A 19,570-nucleotide genomic window follows, 5' to 3' on the forward strand; every position below is an offset into this window, starting at 1 on the left:
GGACGGGATGGACGTCCGATTTTCCAGTGACCATTGTCAGCGGCAGCCTTTCACTTCTCAAAAGGACCACATCAGAGTTATTGGCTATTGATTCAATGTCTTTTAAAGACACTCAGATCCTCAAAGCCGTTTAGCTCGTGATATCTGATTATTATAGCTATATATACACTTTTGAAGGTTCCACATCCGTTACAACTTTTTGATATCAGCACCTTTACTTGTCTTCGGGGACGCCAGCTGAAAACAACCCAGTCACAAAATCCGGATCCAAACTTCCTTCAGTCCCCCAATCCCCATCATGGCCGACCACAGCGCCAAACCCTAGCAAGTCCGAAAACGAACCCGGAAATAACTCGCTCGTCTTCGATAAGCCGGGCATTATTGCAGGTGGCGCAGACTCAGAGAATCTATTTGCTCTGGCGAAAAGCTGGGACACTACGCGCGCGCCAGCAGCTGCCATATCGCTTACTCCAGAGAGCATCTGCAGGCGGTTTAAGGCTTTCTCTACCGCTTGCATTGCTTTGTTGCGAGTTAGTCTGGTAACTTGTCGGCCGAGAATATCATGGTTTTCTCCAGTCTGGTCAAATGGGAAATCCGGCTGTGAAAGCAGAGTCAATAGCAACACAGAGGCTTCGAAGGAGTTGAATATGATAGCAGCGAAGCGGGTATGACCGCCGCCGAACATGGAATGGAGATTTGAGACGGCGGTTAGTTCTTCGATGGCAGCTTGTGCGAGCTTTTGCTTCTGGGACTGGAGCAGGACTTGTTTGTAAGGTGGCAGCTGGGTGACGTGGCTTTCATTGAGCAAAAGGAGAGAGCGGAAGTTCCAGGCTATGGAATCGAATAAGGTGATATGGAGGAGTTGGCGCTGCATAGGAAGTTTAGGGAGCTGGGTGTCCCATCTTTCATCCGGGATTAAGGCCAGGGCTGGATGGAGTGTGGGCAGGTATTCGGTGCAGAATTGCTCGTATCGTTGTTCGGCTTGGGTTGGGTCGTAGGGGATAGTTTGCTTTTTGGGGTGCTTTCGCCAGAATCTGCCTAGTTGTACTTGCATTAAACGTTCAGTGAATAGCTCTGGTGCCGTGGCGTCGCTGTCCATATCGGACATGCCTGTTTCGGGGACAAGGCGTAATCGGGGCAGCATCTCTGCGACAAGATTGTCGGGTAAGAAAGGGACTCTGTCAAGTTGCCTCGACAAGTGACTGCGCATTATATAGACCGGATCAGTGATGTTCCAATATAATGAGACGCAAGTAACATACCTATCTAGAAGATAAATGTTGCAGAATGTTCTTCGTTGCATTTCCTTGTCGAACTCGTGCCCACTTCCGAGTTCAGCGGCTGCAGTATGTACGCCAGCCTTCTGAGCCGCGCGAGAGGCAGAGGCAATACCCTCCCAGAACATATCTGTCCGTCCTTCGCAGGAGGAGTTTAGCGCAGCGAATAAGTTGTGCTGAACACGGACCAGGCCACCCTTCCAGTTAAGAGTGAGACATGTTTCACTGAGACTATTCCCAAGCTCAACGCACGTGTTGCGAATTTGACCGAGTGGTAGCTCGCTGATATTATCATCGGGGTAAGTTGGCGATGGAAGAAATTGCGTTGCGTATGAACATATCCGAAGAATGAGAACAGCAAACTCGGCGTTGCGCACTGCCAAGTTTCTATTGGCCCACCATTGCTGATAGTATATCAAGAAGCTGGGTGCATGGATAAGTTGCTTCATCCTAGGGATTTGCTGTTAGCGTACTGTCCCAGCTGAATTTACTTGCCCTGGATAACTTACCAATTTAATTCAGAGACAAAATATTGAATGAGAAAGTCAAGTATAGCACGACGTGGCATGCGCTCAATATCATACCTAATATTTTGGGCCATGTCCGGGGCCGCACCGATATCAGTACCCGCATCATCATCATTATGCAAATCCCACTGGTAATTGATCAGCCGAGGGCACATGAACTGTATTTAGGGGTTATTGCTGGAAGTACATTCTTAAGCAGTGCCATAGTGTTTGAGCTACTATCCTCAAAATAGCCGAACGACTTGGTAAGTGCCGCGTGCTGGTTGCATGGGCCGTCCCCGTATGGAACCATTGAAGACTGGTTTGCCTTCGACACGCTGACTGGATGCTTGATGGTCTGAACATGATCTGAGGCATGATTCCGTATTTTCCCTTCTACCCTAGCGTGTAAGGGCCGGTCCACTGTCGCAGGCTTGTAGATACACTCCTCGGGCCGCCGGCGCCGAGTACAGTGATTACAAGGATATTGACGGTTGCACTTTGAAAATTAGCGCCGTTTTGCATACACCAGGATCCATAGTCACCCACCTTTTGCTTCCGCGTGTGGCAGGGAGCACATGTCGTGACCCCGCGCTTTCGGGCCTGCTGCATGGATAGGGTCTATATCATATAGCTTTCCACTGGCAAACGATACTTGGCGCGCAGGAACTCAACAGATATAATTGGTTAATGGGATCCTTGATGCGTGCCCTCAGACTTATGATGAAATTAGGTGAAATGAGGAAGATGAGGACGTAAGCTAGTCGTCTCCAAACAACGCATTAAGCTGCACGTGATGATATTGCATATAGCAGCACACACACCGGGCTTGTTGTCACTTCTAACCTTTTCTATCCTACAATGTAGGCCAACATGATTGTCCATTAATCTCTAATATTCAGATCTAGCTAGTGGACATGTTGCATGTGAGTATCGTTGCTTTCTCAATTCTGCCAGCATCTAGAACCTCACAATATATACTCACCTTGCAAGCTATCGTTAACATCAAGCAGATGAACCATGATCGCCGTATTTGACCGCCCCATTCAACATCCGATAAGAATCTGCCTTCTTCTCGAACTAAAGTCTGAGAATTCGTCCTGGTTGACCATGGAGCGGGTCGTTGCTTTTTCGGCCGAAAATCTTCGGCCGTCCAATATCGGAGAACACGATGCAGCCATCACGGATTCGACGGGATTAAATCTACAAAGTCCTAATCCCGCCAGCTGATTATAAGCTCTCACCCTTTTCTGGGATAGTGGCGACCCTCTTCTGCCCTGTTCATCGCAATGTGACTGTGGGTAGAGTGCGCAATAGGTGTTTCGGTTCAGGTGTGTGCGCATTCGATTGGAAGTTAGGAACCAGATTCAGCTTATCTCCGATCCTAAGAGTTCTAAATACTCCAGTGTATTACTATAACAGCCATTGGACGGTAATATCGGACATAATGTGGTGCCGCGTTATGTGGAGTTTGACAACCCGCAACTATTTAACTAGCAACGACGGAGACGCGGCCATGGATTGACGTCTATCCCCCTTGCCGACAGCAGTATACCGAAAGACACTATGGACATTGCATTAGAGTGTCAAACGGAAATTTACCTGACTGGTCAGCACAGTGAACTGGAAGCAGAACAAAACATTCAACAATCACAGACCGAAAAGGCCGATGATGAAACCCGCAAGGTTATTGGAATGCGCTGGTTTCTGGTGTGCGCTGGTTTATATCTATCTGCCCTAATGTATGGTCTCGATACAACAATTGCAGCCGACGTTCAGGGAGCTGTTATCAAGACCTTCCCTGCCGATGTCTCCCAGCTGGCTTGGATCGGTGCCGGTTTTCCTCTCGGATCGGTTGCGGTCATCCTTCCCTACGGCCATCTTTACACGGCATTCAACATGAAATGGTTATACATAGCAGGAATTGTCTTATTTCAGGCAGGATCCGCGGTTTGCGGCGCCGCGCCCACCATGAATGCGCTTATTGTCGGCCGCGTATTTGCTGGTGCCGGAGGAACTGGTATCTACCTTGGGGGTCTCAATATCCTCTCAGCCTTGACCGAGAGGCAAGAACGCGGTGCATACTTGGCTGGGACTGGGTTCGTTTGGGGCCTGGGCGCAATACTTGGCCCTGTTGTTGGTGGTAGTTTTTCTGACTCGTCGGCAACTTGGAGATGGGGATTCTATATCAATCTTGTCATAGGCGCCATCACAGCACCAGTATACCTGCTCTTCTTACCCTCACTTCACCCGGCTCCAGGAAAGATGTTACGTGAAAGATTACTACGATTGGACTACGTGGGCTTCGCACTTAGTGCAGGGATGTGGGCTTCTTTCGCAATGGCTTTCATATCGGCCGGGGGGATCTGGGCTTGGAATGAAGGCAGGATAATCGCATTGATTGTCGTCTTTGCCGTCCTTTTCACGCTTTATGCCGCACAGCAATACTTTTGCATCTTGACCACGGTCCAGACAAGATCTTTCCCAGGCCACCTTCTCAAATCCCGAACCCAATTACTCCTTTACATCACAACAACATGTGCAAACACTGCCATGTTCTTCACCACATTCTATATACCGGTCTACTTCCAATTCGCCCAGAATGACACCTCGCTCATGGCAGCCGTCCGGCTGCTCCCCTATCTCCTGGTAACCATAACATTCAACCTCGCAACCGGCTGGATACTACCCAAAGCCAAATACTACGTGCCATTCTGCCTAGTCTCGGGTATCCTTTTGACAATGGCCTCTGCGCTCTTCTTTGCCTACCTCTCGCCATCAATCCCACCAGCACAGGTATACGGCTTCAGCATCCTAATGGGCGTTGGCACCGGTCTCACAATGCAACTCGGGTATTCGGTCAGCAGCCTCAAAGTAGCACCTTCGGATATCCTCAGTGCAATAAACCTACAAAACATCGCCCAGATAGGCGCTACCGTGATATGCCTCGTGGTCGCAAGCCAGGTTTTCCAATCAACCGCGGTACGCAATCTAAACAGCGTGCTAGCTGGCCAGGGTCACAGTCACGGTCAGACGGAGATCCGTAATGCGGTCTCGGGTGCCCAGAGTGCCCTGTTTGAGTCGTTGGATGGAAATCTACGTGAGGCTGCGATTCGGGCTATCACTGAGGCGATTGGGCGGGCTTTTATCATTCCGCTGGTTGCGGGCGTGGTGGGTGTTGTGGGTTCTTTGTTTATGAAGCGAGAGAGGTTGTTTGCGTGATTTAGATGTGATGATGGATAGAGGTATGTCTATACATGATATTGATCATCGAGGGAAGGTATCTGCTATCACTACTAAAAGGAAGACGTATCCATAAACCAATATAATGGCATTTAAGTCTTGAAAAAGAGAAGAGTATCATCCTAAAATACACAAAAATAGAAACATATGTCATTCCAGTCGTTAAAAGGCAGAGATGGTTATTAATACAGTCGAACCTTCACGCCCTGACCATGGGACACGGTGAGATTCGATTTGATGATCGGTTGCTCAATCTCCGGCGCACCATTCTCGATTGTCGAAAAGCGCTGCATTAGCTTCACCATTGCAAAGCTTGCTTCGGTGAGCGCATATTGTTCTAGTCGATTGTTAGAGTTATCCATTCCTGTTAAGAAGTAAGAGAAGGGAGGGCGGAGAACTCACGACCAAGACAAATACGAGGGCCGCCGTTGAAGGGGAGGAACGACCAGCCTCGCTTCGAGTTCTCTTCCCAGCGTTCAGGTCGGAAGGAGTCGGCGTCAGGGCCGTAGATATCCTTGCGGCGGTGCATGGTGTAGACGCTGTAGAGGATTGGCTCGCCCTTCTCGACGAAGATAGGGGACTTTCCGTCGGGACCGCCGCCTAGGGGGAGAGTGGTGTCTTTGACAGCGACGCGAAAGTTGAGGGGGACGGGTGGGAGGAGGCGAAGGACTAGTTATTTTGTTAGTTGACTGATATTATTATATCCTTGGTCAAGAGTGCTCTTTACCTTCGTTTAAGAAATGGCGCAGGTACGGGATATCCTTAAGTCTGGCATGAGTGATTTCCGCCTTTGGATTTTGGGCGTCTCCGAATTCTTCGAGGATGATTCCGCGGAGTTTATCCCAAACCGCGGGATGGCGTGCCAGGAAGAAAAATGCGGAACTCAGGAGACTGGCTGTCGTGTCACGGCCTGCTAATAAGATATTAAGCATGTTGTCACGTAGCAGCTTAGGATCGTCATTATCTTGAGCGAGTGCCTCGGCGAAGATATATCGGCCAGGCTCCTTCTTTTCGGGATGCCTCTTGGCCTCGATGGCTTGGTGGACATAGTGGTCGACGACCTCGTGAACGCGTCGGTTTGCATCACGGAATTCCTTCGGGTTGATAGTCCAATAGAATATAAAAGCCATTGACCGCTTATTGAGGTACTCAAGCGCCGTATTGAATGCATCGGCGAAGCCCTGCGCATTTCCAACGGACGATTTTCCGAGTACACTGCCACCCTCCATTGCACCGACTGACTCACCAAAGAGGAAATGGGTAGCCGAGTCCACGGTCATGAGAAAGAAGAGATCCTGAATATCGAAAACAGAGCCGTCCTTGGGGATGAGATCGATCATTCGAGAGACATGGCCATCCATGAGGTTTAGATCCGCGACCTGGCCAAGTCAACACTGTGAACGATATTGTAGAGGGAGGGTGGCCTATTTACCTGATCACGTTGGAACTGGGGTTTCAACATAGCACGGCTATGAGACCATCCCGCACCATCAAGTGTAAAAATGCCATCCCCAAGCGTGGGATAGAACTCGCGATGCCTGGTTCCCAGGCAAAAGTCACTGAACTGGGTAGCCAATATAGCCTTCAGGTTCTCTGGCTCAGCAGTAGAAACTGCCGAGCGTCCAAACATAGATTGCCCAAAGGTATATCCATACTCATCGTACCGATCGGAAATGTATTCCACCAGACGGGTGTCCTTCATTGCCTTGTTGAGGTCGAGGAACGTCCTGATGCCATAGATACCTGTCTGCGCCACAGGAGGAGGCTGGCAACCCCATTTCTTGGCGTGTCTACGCCGCTGGAGACGTATATGGATGTTCTGCAGAATAAAATAGCCCAGGCATAGGGCACCCAATAGGAGAATTGGTGGTGACAGCATGATGTCAAGACGAGAGAGTTGAGTAACAGATGGAGGAATCAGCCATGGGGAGCTGAGATACTTTCACAAGTACTTATAAGCGCCTCAACGTAGGGTCTGCATGGCGGGGCTTAGGCTAGGCAGCTATGAGCGCACTCTCGTATCCAAAAAAGACGAAGAAGTGTATCAGACAGAGGAACCGGAGAGCTGAGAGTGAGACCCCGGTCGCAAGCTGCCCTCGATCGGGACTAGTGCAGGGTTTCCCCAGTCTCCTTGCCGCCAGCCGGGGGGACTTCCCTCCGCCGACCAAGCAGGCCATTACTAATACCCTACAGCTTTCCAAAACAAATGACGGCGGAATTTCCATCCGATGGGGATGTACGGAGTAACACTCGTGCTATGTATGACTTATGTGCTATCATGCCGATATTAAAATACAGGATTGATGCTGACATGGGTTCTATATCTTAATCGTGTTTTTGTTCCTCGAAGCAAGGGAGCCATTCCTTCAACGCCTGGCGGAAGTAACCCAGCGACTCCTTCGCACCATCGTTGAAGAGGTCCAAATCGAAGCAGTGGAATGCATTAGGCCCGACATGTCCAAAGACTGTGCCTGCATCAGTCTGTACACCGCACTTCGGGATATCTGACGTAACGTTGAACCGCGGTGAAAACTCCTCGGTCGAAAGCAAGCTCAATGTCCTCCAGGGGTCGAATTCACCTTCGGTGAAGAACACATTCGATGGCCGGATAGTCCAGCCACCAAATACCTCATTCAGCGTGTTTGCCTGCGGCTCTGAGGGGAGGAGTCCGCTCTTAACAGCATCTGGGAACTGCCGGTTACAGATTTCTTGTTGGGATTCCAGGGTTTGGAAGCGGGAGAGGATGGACTGGGCTCCCACGTTGTTGATCTGATAGAATCCCCACTCAGTGCAGTACTGCCAAGTCCACGCGATGGAGTCTGCATCGGCCGTGAGGCTGTTCAGCTTGCAAGATGGAGCAGTTGAGTTGTCGAGGCCTCGGCAGTTCGTGTCCATGTTCAGGTTGACCAGTTCCGTTAACGGGGCCCATTTAGCCCAACGCTCTGCGACATACTTGTTCCCACGGTGAGGAGCAAGGCCTTCAGAGCCTACCGTCGTATTCGTCACAGGGTCTCGCTCAAGATAATTACAGAAATCACCTAGCGACCCTGCAGGGCCTCCCATGCCGTAGGTTTGGTAGAAGCCAAATATCGCCCCGAGGGCCGCAGTAAAGCCTTCGTTCGAGTTCTTCTCGGCACCGGCGCCGAAGAAAAGTTGTTTAATTGATGCCGCTGTGCGTTCATGCGAGAGCTGGTCGTCGATGTATTCAAACGCGGCGTGGATGTCCTTGGAACAATTGCCGGCACCGTTGCCAACCATCCCCCGATATACCTGGTCATTATAGGAACTCATATTGATCCGCGCCTGAACTGGAGCCGAAGAGGCAAGGGCTGCAAATATCGTGTCTGGGTATTCCTGACGAGCAAGTGCAGCCCTTATACCGGCGTACGAACCTCCCACCATAATCCAGGGAGTTGACTTTGGGGTCAGATCGAGATCCTCAAAGGCCGGACGACTGAAATTCTCTGCAAAGACAGGGATATCGGCGAGGGCCTGGGCGGTGGTAAGATATTTGAAATGCTCTGGCGGCGTCTGGTTGGAGACAGGGTATGGCAATGATTCTCCGTAGTACCTGTTCGCGTTAGCCTTATCGAGCTTCTCGCATCACCAGATGGAAGTAGAGGGACTAACCGATGCTCCCAGATTACTCCTATCGCCTTGAACTCATCGAGCAGTCTACTGAGAAATGTAAGGTCGGATGTGAGATGCGAAACCGAGCCTTCTGCGTTCGATTCCCCAGCATCGTACAAGATCACTGGGCCACCCGGTTCAAAGTAGTCGTCATTCACCCAGTATCGATTCTTGTAGGTGCCGACAGACGGATCATCGTGGTCGATAGGGAGCTGCAGTTAAGTAAGCAAGAGCACCTCCTACTTACCAGCATGGAACGGGAGCACACCGAAACATAGTCAGGAGAAATGCCACTATCACTAGTCTTCGCAGAGGCAGAATGGAACGACTGGTGACGGTCTAGAAAGTGCTTGGGATCCAATCCCAACTCAGCAGAGAGCTGCAGCTTTCTTGCCAGGCTAGATCGCAAGCCAAGGCCGGCGACAGATTGGGCAAGCAAGGCCACGAGGGCTGTAGAGAGAGACAGGCTGAACCGCATCATGTCTGTAGCAAGCAACAATGGCAGAAAGGGAAAGACAAAGACTACAACACACCGTTCGTGAGTCGGTTCGTCCTACCAAGAACACAACCATCATGGGGTCTTGCCGAGGGAGGGCTCTTTTATACCGAATTTGACCATGGCTTACTGCATCAAGACGATCAGAGCCCCCTGATTCATAAAAATACAGAAAGCAGAGACAGGCAGGTCAACCGGGCGTCGGGCTGTGCAAACATCGTGTGCGGTAATCAGGCAGAGCCCCGATGGTGGGGTCTCAGACACAATTCAAACTTGGCCCCAATGCCTCCGGAGATAGTGAGTTGGATGGATGACAAAAACGGCTGCTTAATGGAGTTTCGCTGGCCCAGCCTCGCCCTGGAATCTGGACGATAAAGAACAATAACAACTTTCGAGAACAATACTCACATTCCTGATCGGCCACTACGTAGGCTGAAAGCAGTGACTGGTCCACACATATTTACACTATGAAACAAACAATAATAAACCGAAAGACATGGCAGCAGGCAGACAGTTCCTGATCCAAGTTTAGACGAACCACGAGGTGGATGCTTGATTAACCCACCATAACAAACCGAATCCCCGCAAAAGGCAGACGCGATCATGATGGAGTACGTACTGCCGGACCGGAAACAACGAAATAAGTCCGAGCACGTTGAGATCTTCGGTGGGGCCGTCGTGGTTGGAATGTTGGATGCTCATCGGAATGTTGCCCTACACGGCCGGTCGTCACATAGCCCCTCCACCACCATCCATGCCAGATTGAGGGTTCAACCAGTCAATTTGTCATGTTCTTGGATTCGAAGTCATATTCATCGATAGTGGTTCATAGCCACTTTATTCTTGGGCGATCAACAAAGGACTAATACGGTACAGAGTGCTGATCGCAGTTCACAGCCCTAACTGTGTGGCAGGGTTGAGGTCGATCATAATGTCATTGTTTAGTGGCTGACATGGCTGTGTATGGAGTAGGTAACTAAGTAGTAAGCACTCCAGATTCATGTCAAAAAGCAGTGTTCACTTATTGCCCTAGACTGGCCCCGTTGTGTTTCACAGAGATTAGCGCTATGTCGAGTTTGGACTGCAGCCCACTCGGCCTCTTATGGTCGTCTCATATAGAAAGCTTCTCCAGCGCTCAGGGGTGGAAAGTTTTCGCGAATCGCTGCGCCCAATCTTCAAACTTTTCAGGCCATGAACGGCGAATGACTCTCAGCTAGACTGGTTCAAATGCAATGAAATACCTGATTAATCAGACAGCCCGCGTTCAAAGAGGCATCGCGACAGGTCATGTTCCGTCCGCCCGCCACTGACACCGACCTCCTCCGGAATATACCTGGATCAATCGCCAAGGGCTAAATTAATGCCGTGCAGTATAAATGAGACAAGGATCATGTCATCACCAGTAAACCGCCCGCCGGAGAGGAATTCCACTATTTCAGCGATTCTGCAGAATGTGGCAGCCTGTGAAAGCAGACAATACTCCGTACACCGTCGACACCAGACAATAGTCTACTCTTCAGGCCTAACTAGGCACGGAGGTATAGCCTTTCTCGACGGCCCGTCGAGATTGGTGGAACCTCTAGATGAACGACGGTGAAGACTTCTAAATGAGAGGGGTCCATCCACCCCCCCTGGCCATTTCGAGGCCTACTAATTCATGAACGGTGGAAATGAATTTAAGCTCCTGGTTTGCCTCAGCGATCGTCGTCTGAAATCAGCAACAATCACGCACATCATGTTGCCCAGGACTCTACTTCTCTCCTCCATCGCCTTATGGGCAAAGGCGGCCAATGCGGCTTTTGGAATCGTCAATAACGGTGACTCGTACACCATTGATGCTGGCTCTGCGAATCCCCTGAAGTTCACTGTTTCGCAGTCTAGTTGCGATATCACGTCCATCTCTTACTATGGAGCCGAGCTTCAGTACCAGAGCACTGGAAGCCATATCGGTTCCGGTTTGGGCTCTGCAACGGTCTCTGCGACTCAAGATGGTAGGAAAACTGGGTTGGATTCATTGAGAGCATGCGCTGACACTTTGAAGGCGATTATATCAAGGTAACGTGTGAGACTTCGACCCTTACCCAGTACTTCGTCGTCCATAATGGAGATTCCATAATCCACATGGCAACCTATATCACCGCGGGTAACCTCCCCCCTGTCTCAACTCTTGACTCGCGTCTGACCGCTGCAGAACCCGATATTGGCGAGCTGCGATTCATCGCCCGTCTCAACTCGCAGCTTCTACCCAATGAGGAGCCATTCGGCGCCGTCTCGACCACTGCTGATGGCAGTGTCGTTGAGGGATCCGATGTGGTAAGTCTCTACGTGAGTAGAATCGATAAGAATATTGCTAACCGTTGAAGTTCCTGGTCGATGGACAAACCCGTAGCAAGTTCTACTCCAGCGAGCGATTCATCGATGACCACAGGCACTGTAAGTTGTTCTTACTCCTGATCTGGATACCTGCTTACCCTAGTAGGTGTGGCGGGAAGCGCCCACCGCGTTTGCATGATCCTCAATCAGTACGAGGGCTCTTCCGGCGGTCCCTTCTTCCGGTATGTATCGTCCAAGCATGACTCCCATCAATGCTAATGAACTTAGTGACATCAACACCAACAACGGAGGCGGTTACACCGCTCTTTACTGGTACATGGTATGTTCTGATATAAACGTCTGATATTCTCAGCTAACAATGATAGAACTCGGGCCACGTCCAAACCGAATCCTACCGAATGGGTCTGCACGGTCCGTACTCGATGTACTTCAGTCGAAGCGGCACACCGGGAACAGACATCGACACTAGTTTCTTCGCCGACTTGGACATCAAGGGCTACGTTGCTGCAAGTGGGAGGGGAACTGTCACTGGGACTGCCTCGGGCGCTGATTCTAGCATGGACTGGGTCGTCCACTGGTAAGCCAATACAGTTGATTTCAATGAAAGAAGAGCCACTACTAACTGTAACGCAGGTTTAACGACGACGCTCAGTATTGGACATACATAGCATCCGACGGCAGCTTCACCTCCCCCGCCATGAAGCCCGGGACGTACACTATGAAGTACTACCAGGGCGAATTCGCCGTCGCCGAAACCTCCGTCACTGTATCTGCCGGATCAGCCACCACCAAGAACATATCTGGCTCAGTCCAGACAGGAACAACAATCTTCAAAATCGGAGAATGGGACGGCCAGCAAGTGCCCCCTCAATAAATAACATATATATCCTTTCATAGTCAACTAACAGGTGCCCTGATAGACCAACCGGCTTCCGCAACGCCGAAAACCAACTGCGCATGCACCCCTCCGACTCGCGCATGTCCGACTGGGGTCCCCTAACCTACACCGTCGGTTCCTCCTCTCTCACTGACTTCCCCATGGCCGTCTTCAAGAGCGTCAATGACCCGGTAACTATCGTTTTCACTGCAACATCCGCGCAAACAGGCGCTGCGACACTTCGCATTGGAACTACACTTTCCTTCGCTGGTGGTCGGCCGCAGGCAACGGTATACCAACCAACAACCTACATCCGAGAAGAAGAATGCAAACTGACGAATCAACAGATCAACGACTACTCCGGGGCTGCTCCGGCGGCACCGACCAACCTCAACTCGCGCGGCGTTACTCGCGGTGCGTACCGTGGTCTCGGCGAGGTGTATGATGTTAGTGTTCCTGCTGGGACGATTGTCGAGGGGGAAAACACGGTTCGTTTTTCTTTCTTTCTTTCTTTCTTTCTATTTTTTTGTTTGGGGATTCACTTGCTGACTTGCTGTAGATCACTATCAGTGTAATCTCTGGAAGCTCAGGAGATACGTTCTTGAGTCCTAATGTGGTGAGTTAAACTCACTATATCTTTGATGATGTTTTGTGGCTAATCTGTATAGGTCTTTGATTGCATTGAGCTCTTCCAGTAAGAAGCGATGATGAGATGGCATTACTCGTCTCTTGATGCTGTTGAACGAGAGACCATGGACAGTGGGATTGCCATTTTGTACATAGTGGTAGTGCTTCTGACATGTGTATATACATGATTCACTTCTTGAAGATATCCCTCAGTTCCAAGTGTCAAGATTTCTCAGTTGGCGAGTACAAAGCAAACGTAGGTGCAAAGGCAGATGAACGCAAATCTATCTCTATCATAGTCGTATCATATGCAAACAAACATAATGGACGTTGAAATATTCCATCTTCAACCACTCCTCGCCCTTCCTCCCAGAATCAGCCCTAAAGCGCCAACACCTACACCACCCATCGCCCAACGCACCCAGTCTTTCGTCATAACATCAGATGCCAGCCCAAATAGTCCCTGTTCAGAACCATTGTCACTGTCACCATCAATAGAATGCACAAGAGTGCCTCTAACCCAAACACTCCGCACATTCCGATCATCTCCGCTCCACACCCACTTATGCACCTTTTCAGTCCAGGACTCCCAGCCGAAAATATCAACTACAGACTGAGTCTCAGACCCAGAACCAGCAGTAGATGCAGTTGCAGCTGCAGTTCCAGCAGCGGCTGTAGTCGGCCCAAGCCGAATCATCTGAACATCCCAAAACATCCCCACCTCGAACCCGCCCAATTCACCATCCATATCAACGACAGCCGCGCCGCCGCGCGTCGCAAGATACAGCGCTTCTTCGACGGAGAGGACTTCCCTGCCTTCCTCCTGCTTCCCATTTCCATCCGCACCCTCGCCAACCTCTGAAGTAGTATGCCCCAACAACCGACTAACAAGACAAGCCTGCCGCACCGCCTCAAGAATACTAGGGCTATAGCCCCCCGAAACATCCGTCCCAAGACCAACCGTGATCCCCTTATCAATGAGATCCCGGACCGGTGCAATGCCCGAACCTAGCGCCGAATTAGATGCTGGGCAGTGCGAGATTTTGGCCTTGCGGGATGCAATGAGCTCCTTTTCTTCGCGGGTGAGGTGCACTGCGTGCGCGAGGATCGTGCGCGGAGTGAGCAGGGAATATGCGTCATATACGGCTGCGTAGGAAGGGTATTCTGGGAAGAGGGAGTGGACGAGGCCGCACTCGGATGTGTTCTCTGAGATATGGGTTTGGATGTGCAGGGGCGGGGTGTGGGATGCTGCGAGGGCGCCGAGGGAGGCCAGCGCGGTGCGCGAGCAGGTTGGGACGAAGCGAGGGGTGATGATTGGTTTTATGAGGTTTGACTCTGGATCGAGCGTGTGGATGTGGGATATTGTTTCCTCTGTTGCGGATGTGGAGGACTGCGCGGATTCGTCGCGGTAGTACTCTGGGCAGTAGGAGGGGTTGTCCATGCAGACGCGGCCGATGAGGGCGCGTTGGCCCCGGGTGTGGCAGAGGGTTGCGAGGAGGTTTGTTGAGGCGACGTGGATGGTTGCGAAGTAGGAGGCGCACGTGGTGCCGTTGGCGAGGGTGCGGGAGATGACGGTGTCGTAGGCCGTTCGGGCTTTGGAGAGACTGGACATGGAGCTTTCGAGTGGGAATGTATATGATTCCAACCAGTCTAGGAGGGTTGAAGAACCGAAGAGGCCTGAATTCGGGTATTGAGGCGCGTGGATATGTGTGTCTATCATATTCGTTAGCAGGTTTCTTTCAACAATGTCAATATGTATCAGCCACGTACCGATAAACCCCGGGAAGAAAAACTCATTCTGGTCCTCTCTTGCTCGTACAATCTGTACACCAGCCCAGCCACTTTTCCTAACAAGCGACTGCAATTTTTCTTCGCTGTCAACACTCCAGTCAAACCCCTCGACCCGGCCAGTCGATGCTGCCACCCAGAGCACGCCATGATTGATAGATAGCTCATGCTTCCGGCCGGAATTCAACCGGGGAAGGTCCACGAATGTCCCAAAGAACAGGGTAACGGGCGCCATCTCCACGAGCTTTCCCGCTGATATTCGAATCTGCCATGCGGGTCAGCTTTCTGTGTCATGTCGCAAGGAGGGAACCTTCGGGACCTACCACAAGTCACCAAGTTACCCAGCGACCACGTGGGTATAAATACTGCGGCTCGGATTTGAGTGTCACTGGACGCTGCTTACGAGTGAGCGGATTTTAAAGAGCTTTGACAAAGATACGTGCTCTTTGTGTTGATGCACTGGTTGCAGGTCATGTGATGTCTTGTCATACGTGGAAAAGTGTTTCACAACTGCGAGCACATTATTTCTGGTTTTTAGTGAGTATCTGTAAAATGGAGAGGAAACAGAAGGACTAAATTTATATTCGAGGATAGATAACTTGGTGGAGCAGGATGGCGACCTCCGCAATCCACGGACAGCAACGGCTTCCTCCGATCGGCGCTGATTTGCTGCTGTCGGGGCCCACCGATACATAGTATCGACCATCACGTTAAAAATTACGGAGTAAAACATTCATGCTTTGAGATAATCTGGATAATGTGTATTTTGAATAGACTTTTATTGTATGCAAAAGTTGTCCGCTATGTTGAAGGAACCAATCCAACCAACGCCGGGTCTACCGTGGTCATGTTGAATCTCTCACACAATGCCACAACAGCCTTCCCAAAAAGTGTTGAAAATATAGTATAGTCATAAGTCTAATGAAACATGGGTATCATATCTACTCGCTGTCCTCGACGGGCCCGCACGTGCAAAACAGGTTCTGGTCTCCGTAGGCTGTGCTTTGTTAGCAATGTTCAACTAAACTTCTTGGGTTTGAGGTGCTTACCATCGTCCACTCGCGTTACGGAGGGCCAGAACTTCTTCTCAATGAGGTAGGGAAGAGGGTACGCCGCCGCCTCGCGGGTGTATGGGCGATCCCACTCGGTGGCGAGGAGGTCGCGCTGGGTGTGCGGAGCCAATCGGAGGACATTGCCCTCCCGGGGCTGCGCGCCGCTCTCGACGGCTGCGATCTCCTGACGGATGGAGATGAGAGCGTCGCAGAAGCGGTCAAGCTCTGCCTTGTTTTCGGATTCCGTAGGCTCGATCATGAGGGTGTTGGCCACAGGCCAGGACATGGTCGGCGCGTGGAAGCCATAGTCCTGTAACCGCTTGGCAATGTCAATGGCTTCGATACCGCAGGTATCCTTGAACTTGCGGACATCAAGGATGAACTCGTGGGCACAGCGGCCGTTGTCGTTGGTGTACAGGATAGGGTAGTGTTCCTTGAGACGAGAGAGGATGTAGTTGGCGTTGAGCAAGGTGATCTTGGTCGCGTGGGTCAATCCCTTAGAGCCCATCATGTTGATGTAGTTGAAGGTGATGGGAAGGATGCTGGCGCTACCCCAAGGTGCAGCGCTGATCGGGGGAGAGGAAGACTCGGAACGCTTAGACTGGAGATACTCGCTGTTGGGGTGCGACGGCAAGTAGGGACGAAGGTGCTCTGCGACACCGATAGGACCGACACCGGGGCCACCGCCACCGTGGGGAATACAGAAGGTCTTGTGTAGGTTCAAATGGCAGACATCGGCACCGATCTCACCAGGTGAGCACAGACCAATCTGAGCGTTCATGTTGGCTCCGTCCATGTAGACCTGACCGCCATGCTGGTGGACAAGTTCGCAAGCCTTCTTGACACCGGGCTCGTACACACCAAATGTACTGGGGTAGGTTATCATGATGGCGGCCAATTCGTCCTTGTGTTTCTCACACTTAAGCTTGAGGTCGTCGAGATCAAGGTTACCAGTCTTGGTGTCACACTTAATCGTGACGACCTTCATGCCGGCCATAGCAGCACTCGCGGGGTTGGTGCCGTGGGCAGAGACAGGGATCAGGCAGATGTTGCGCTTGGCGCTGCCAGTGGCTTCCTGGAACTTCTTGATGACACGCAGACCGGCGAACTCACCCTGGGCACCAGAGTTGGGCTGAACCGTTACCTCGGCCATTCCAGTGATGTCCGCAAGCTGCTGCTCCAAGTCATCAATCATCTGAGTGTATCCCTTGGCGACATCTGCGGGAAGGAATGGGTGCATCTGAGAGAACTCGGGGTACGACACGGGAATCATCTCGGTGGTAGCGTTGAGCTTCATCGTGCAAGAGCCGAGCGGGATCATAGAGTGGGCCAGAGACAAGTCCTTGGACTCCAGGTGACGGATGAACCGTAGCATCTCGGTTTCAGAGCGGTGGGTGTTGAATACCGGGTGAGTGAGATAGGAAGATGTGCGCTCCAGGCTAGCAGGGATGTGAGCCAGGTTGAGCTCCTGCTCAAGGGCAACTTCACCCTTGGCGTGAGAAGCGAAGACCTCGAGGATGGTCTTGACCTCATCGCGGCCAGTGGTCTCATCGAGAGAAACACCGACCTTGGTAGGGGAGACGTGTCGAAAGAAAAGTTTCTTCTCGCGTGCAGCTGCAATGATGGCGCCGGCTTCCTGGCTGTTCGCGAACTCCACGGTAACAGTATCGAATACAGCAGCACCGTCTGCAACGTTTGACTTGGCAGGAACATTGTAGCCCAAAGCTGCAAGCTTCGCCTGTAAGGCGGTGGTCATGGACATGATGCGCTGAGCAATTGCCTTGAGGCCTTCAGGTCCATGGTAGACTGCGTACATGGCGCTCATGTTTGCAAGCAATGCCTGGGCAGTGCAGATGTTGCTGGTAGCCTTTTCGCGGCGAATATGCTGCTCTCTGGTCTGGAGTGCCAGTCTGAGAGCACGGTTACCTAGGCGGTCCTTGGAAACACCAACAACACGGCCAGGAACCTTGCGCTTGTACTTGTCAGCGCAGGCGAAGAAAGCGGCGTGGGGGCCACCGTATCCCATGGGAACACCAAATCTCTGGGCGCTACCGAAGGCAATGTCTGCACCAAACTCGCCCGGTGCCTTCAGAAGCGTCAAGGCGAGCAAATCGGTGGCAACGCTGAAGGTACCGCCAGAGGAGTGGATAGCATCGCTCAGAGACTGATAGTCGTAGATACCACCCTCGGTATCAGGGTACTGGGCCAAAACACCAATCAGATGCTCTCCATGATCCTTGACGAGCTGGAAGTCATTGGCCAGGATGTCTCCAACGACGAGGTTGATGCCAAAGCCTTCCGCACGAGAGCGCATCACTGCAATGGTCTGAGGGTGGCACAGATCGGAGACAACGTATGTCTTGTCGGCCTTCTTTTGCTTGCTGGCGGGCATTGTAGCGAAAGACATGGTCATGGCCTCAGCAGCGGCAGTGGCTTCATCCAAGACCGAAGCGTTGGCGAATGGGAGACCGGTCAGATCAGCGGTCAAAGTCTGGAAGTTCAGGAGCGACTCCAGACGACCCTGACTGATTTCCGGCTGGTAAGGAGTGTAGCTAGTGTACCAGGCAGGGTTCTCCAGGACATTGCGGAGAATCACCGGAGGCACAATCGTGGGATAGTAACCAGCACCAATGTATGTCTTTCCAGAGACGTCGATCTGCTCCCGGTATTTGTCCAACAACTTCAGCATGTCTGTCTCACCCAGGCCTCCGTGGACACTGCTCCGAGGTAGCCCCTCGTCGGCGCTTGCACGTGCGACATCGAGGTTCTTCTTAGACAGAACATCCGGCGGGAGCACCTGCTTGACGAATTCATCGAGGGATGCAACTGGAGGGTCGAGGACTGCCAGCATCTCTTCTGCGGCCTCCGGCGAGGGGCCGATATGGCGTCGGGGGAAGGTATCTAGCGGCTGGAAAACATCGCGAGGGTGAGGAACACCGTGGTCCGCCAAGGAGCTGGTATAAACAGGCCGCCGGGATGAATGAGACTGTTGTGTTGTTGTGTTCAGAGCACGGTATGCGGGGAGGAATCGGCTCCGCGCAGGAGCAGAGGGAACTGTGCGCAATGGAGCGCGCAGTGCGAGCTGACGAGAGCCGCGCAGGCACCAGGACGCAGCCATCGTTGAACGAGGGGTCAAGGGGGTAGCTCGTCAGTCGTAGGAAGCTCTATCGGGGATGTGTAGGGATAAGTCGAGCTCTTATCGCGACGGCATAGGCGGCGACCGACGCAATTGAGTGAGGAATGAGTTAGAGAGGAGAGGATAAGGAGATAAAGGAGGATTGAAGCTGGAGAAGAAGAGAAAAAGAAATGAAGCCGAGCAGAGGTCGAGAAAAGTTACGATGATGTTGTACTATGGAAGACCGACGGGAAACTGCCCGTGCCCCCGTTATCAGGCCGGAGCCGGCTGCTGATTGGCCGCCGACAACGGCGCTCACAGGCTTATCGCTCTTTCCGCGGGAAGGCAAAGACTCTGCCGGAATCCAATTTTCGTCTCCTCCACACCGACCGGGGGGCGACTGCTGGTAGCGAGGGGTAGCTCTCCCAAGGTCTTTGTGTCGGAATCTGTGTCGGAGTCTTTTTGTCGGAGTCAACTGGACTATCTCCGGCTCACTCATCGGCATTCAGTTGGCGATGGGCAGTCCTCACGCTGCGGGGAGCAATGACATCACCCACTTCGCCCTACAAATTGTGCGTGCGGAGACGACCATGGGCAATTAAACTCTCTACTTTGAATAAACAGA

The 19,570-nt window shown here is 51.8% G+C and overlaps 7 protein-coding genes across 7 annotated transcripts; 2 read left to right on the plus strand and 5 right to left on the minus strand.

Annotated features, from left to right (window-relative positions):
- Positions 1–214: 214 nt before the first annotated feature.
- On the minus strand, positions 215–2,009 carry APUU_80739A (fungal specific transcription factor domain-containing protein; the record flags this gene model as incomplete). Its single annotated transcript, XM_041697053.1, has 4 exons — positions 215–1,202; positions 1,263–1,727; positions 1,787–1,932; positions 1,992–2,009. The coding sequence occupies 4 exons, from the start codon at positions 2,007–2,009 to the stop codon at positions 215–217; spliced, it is 1,617 nt and encodes a 538-aa protein (XP_041562622.1).
- A 1,340-nt stretch (positions 2,010–3,349) lies between these two features.
- On the plus strand, positions 3,350–5,005 carry APUU_80740S (uncharacterized protein; the record flags this gene model as incomplete). The annotated part of the gene is made up of 1 exon (XM_041697054.1): positions 3,350–5,005. The coding sequence occupies one exon, from the start codon at positions 3,350–3,352 to the stop codon at positions 5,003–5,005; it is 1,656 nt and encodes a 551-aa protein (XP_041562623.1).
- Positions 5,006–5,208: 203 nt separating this feature from the next.
- On the minus strand, positions 5,209–6,905 carry ALK2_2 (cytochrome P450; the record flags this gene model as incomplete). The annotated part of the gene is made up of 4 exons (XM_041697055.1): positions 5,209–5,363; positions 5,429–5,695; positions 5,754–6,405; positions 6,459–6,905. 4 exons carry the CDS (start codon positions 6,903–6,905, stop codon positions 5,209–5,211), a joined length of 1,521 nt encoding a protein of 506 aa, XP_041562624.1.
- A 446-nt stretch (positions 6,906–7,351) lies between these two features.
- APUU_80742A (putative serine peptidase, family S28) lies at positions 7,352–9,137 on the minus strand (the record flags this gene model as incomplete). Its single annotated transcript, XM_041697056.1, has 3 exons — positions 7,352–8,597; positions 8,657–8,868; positions 8,904–9,137. The coding sequence occupies 3 exons, from the start codon at positions 9,135–9,137 to the stop codon at positions 7,352–7,354; spliced, it is 1,692 nt and encodes a 563-aa protein (XP_041562625.1).
- A 1,750-nt stretch (positions 9,138–10,887) lies between these two features.
- On the plus strand, positions 10,888–13,061 carry rglA (putative rhamnogalacturonase B; the record flags this gene model as incomplete). The annotated part of the gene is made up of 10 exons (XM_041697058.1): positions 10,888–11,143; positions 11,194–11,465; positions 11,516–11,585; positions 11,632–11,707; positions 11,754–11,805; positions 11,852–12,063; positions 12,120–12,341; positions 12,407–12,851; positions 12,923–12,979; positions 13,032–13,061. 10 exons carry the CDS (start codon positions 10,888–10,890, stop codon positions 13,059–13,061), a joined length of 1,692 nt encoding a protein of 563 aa, XP_041562626.1.
- A 275-nt stretch (positions 13,062–13,336) lies between these two features.
- On the minus strand, positions 13,337–15,013 carry APUU_80744A (chlorohydrolase family protein; the record flags this gene model as incomplete). The annotated part of the gene is made up of 2 exons (XM_041697059.1): positions 13,337–14,703; positions 14,761–15,013. The coding sequence occupies 2 exons, from the start codon at positions 15,011–15,013 to the stop codon at positions 13,337–13,339; spliced, it is 1,620 nt and encodes a 539-aa protein (XP_041562627.1).
- A 706-nt stretch (positions 15,014–15,719) lies between these two features.
- On the minus strand, positions 15,720–18,948 carry GCV2 (glycine decarboxylase subunit P; the record flags this gene model as incomplete). The annotated part of the gene is made up of 2 exons (XM_041697060.1): positions 15,720–15,775; positions 15,828–18,948. The coding sequence occupies 2 exons, from the start codon at positions 18,946–18,948 to the stop codon at positions 15,720–15,722; spliced, it is 3,177 nt and encodes a 1,058-aa protein (XP_041562628.1).
- Between the last annotated feature and the right edge of the window lie 622 nt (positions 18,949–19,570).

Source organism: Aspergillus puulaauensis, chromosome 8, assembly GCF_016861865.1.
Source record: "Aspergillus puulaauensis MK2 DNA, chromosome 8, nearly complete sequence".
Taxonomy (NCBI): domain Eukaryota; kingdom Fungi; phylum Ascomycota; class Eurotiomycetes; order Eurotiales; family Aspergillaceae; genus Aspergillus; species Aspergillus puulaauensis.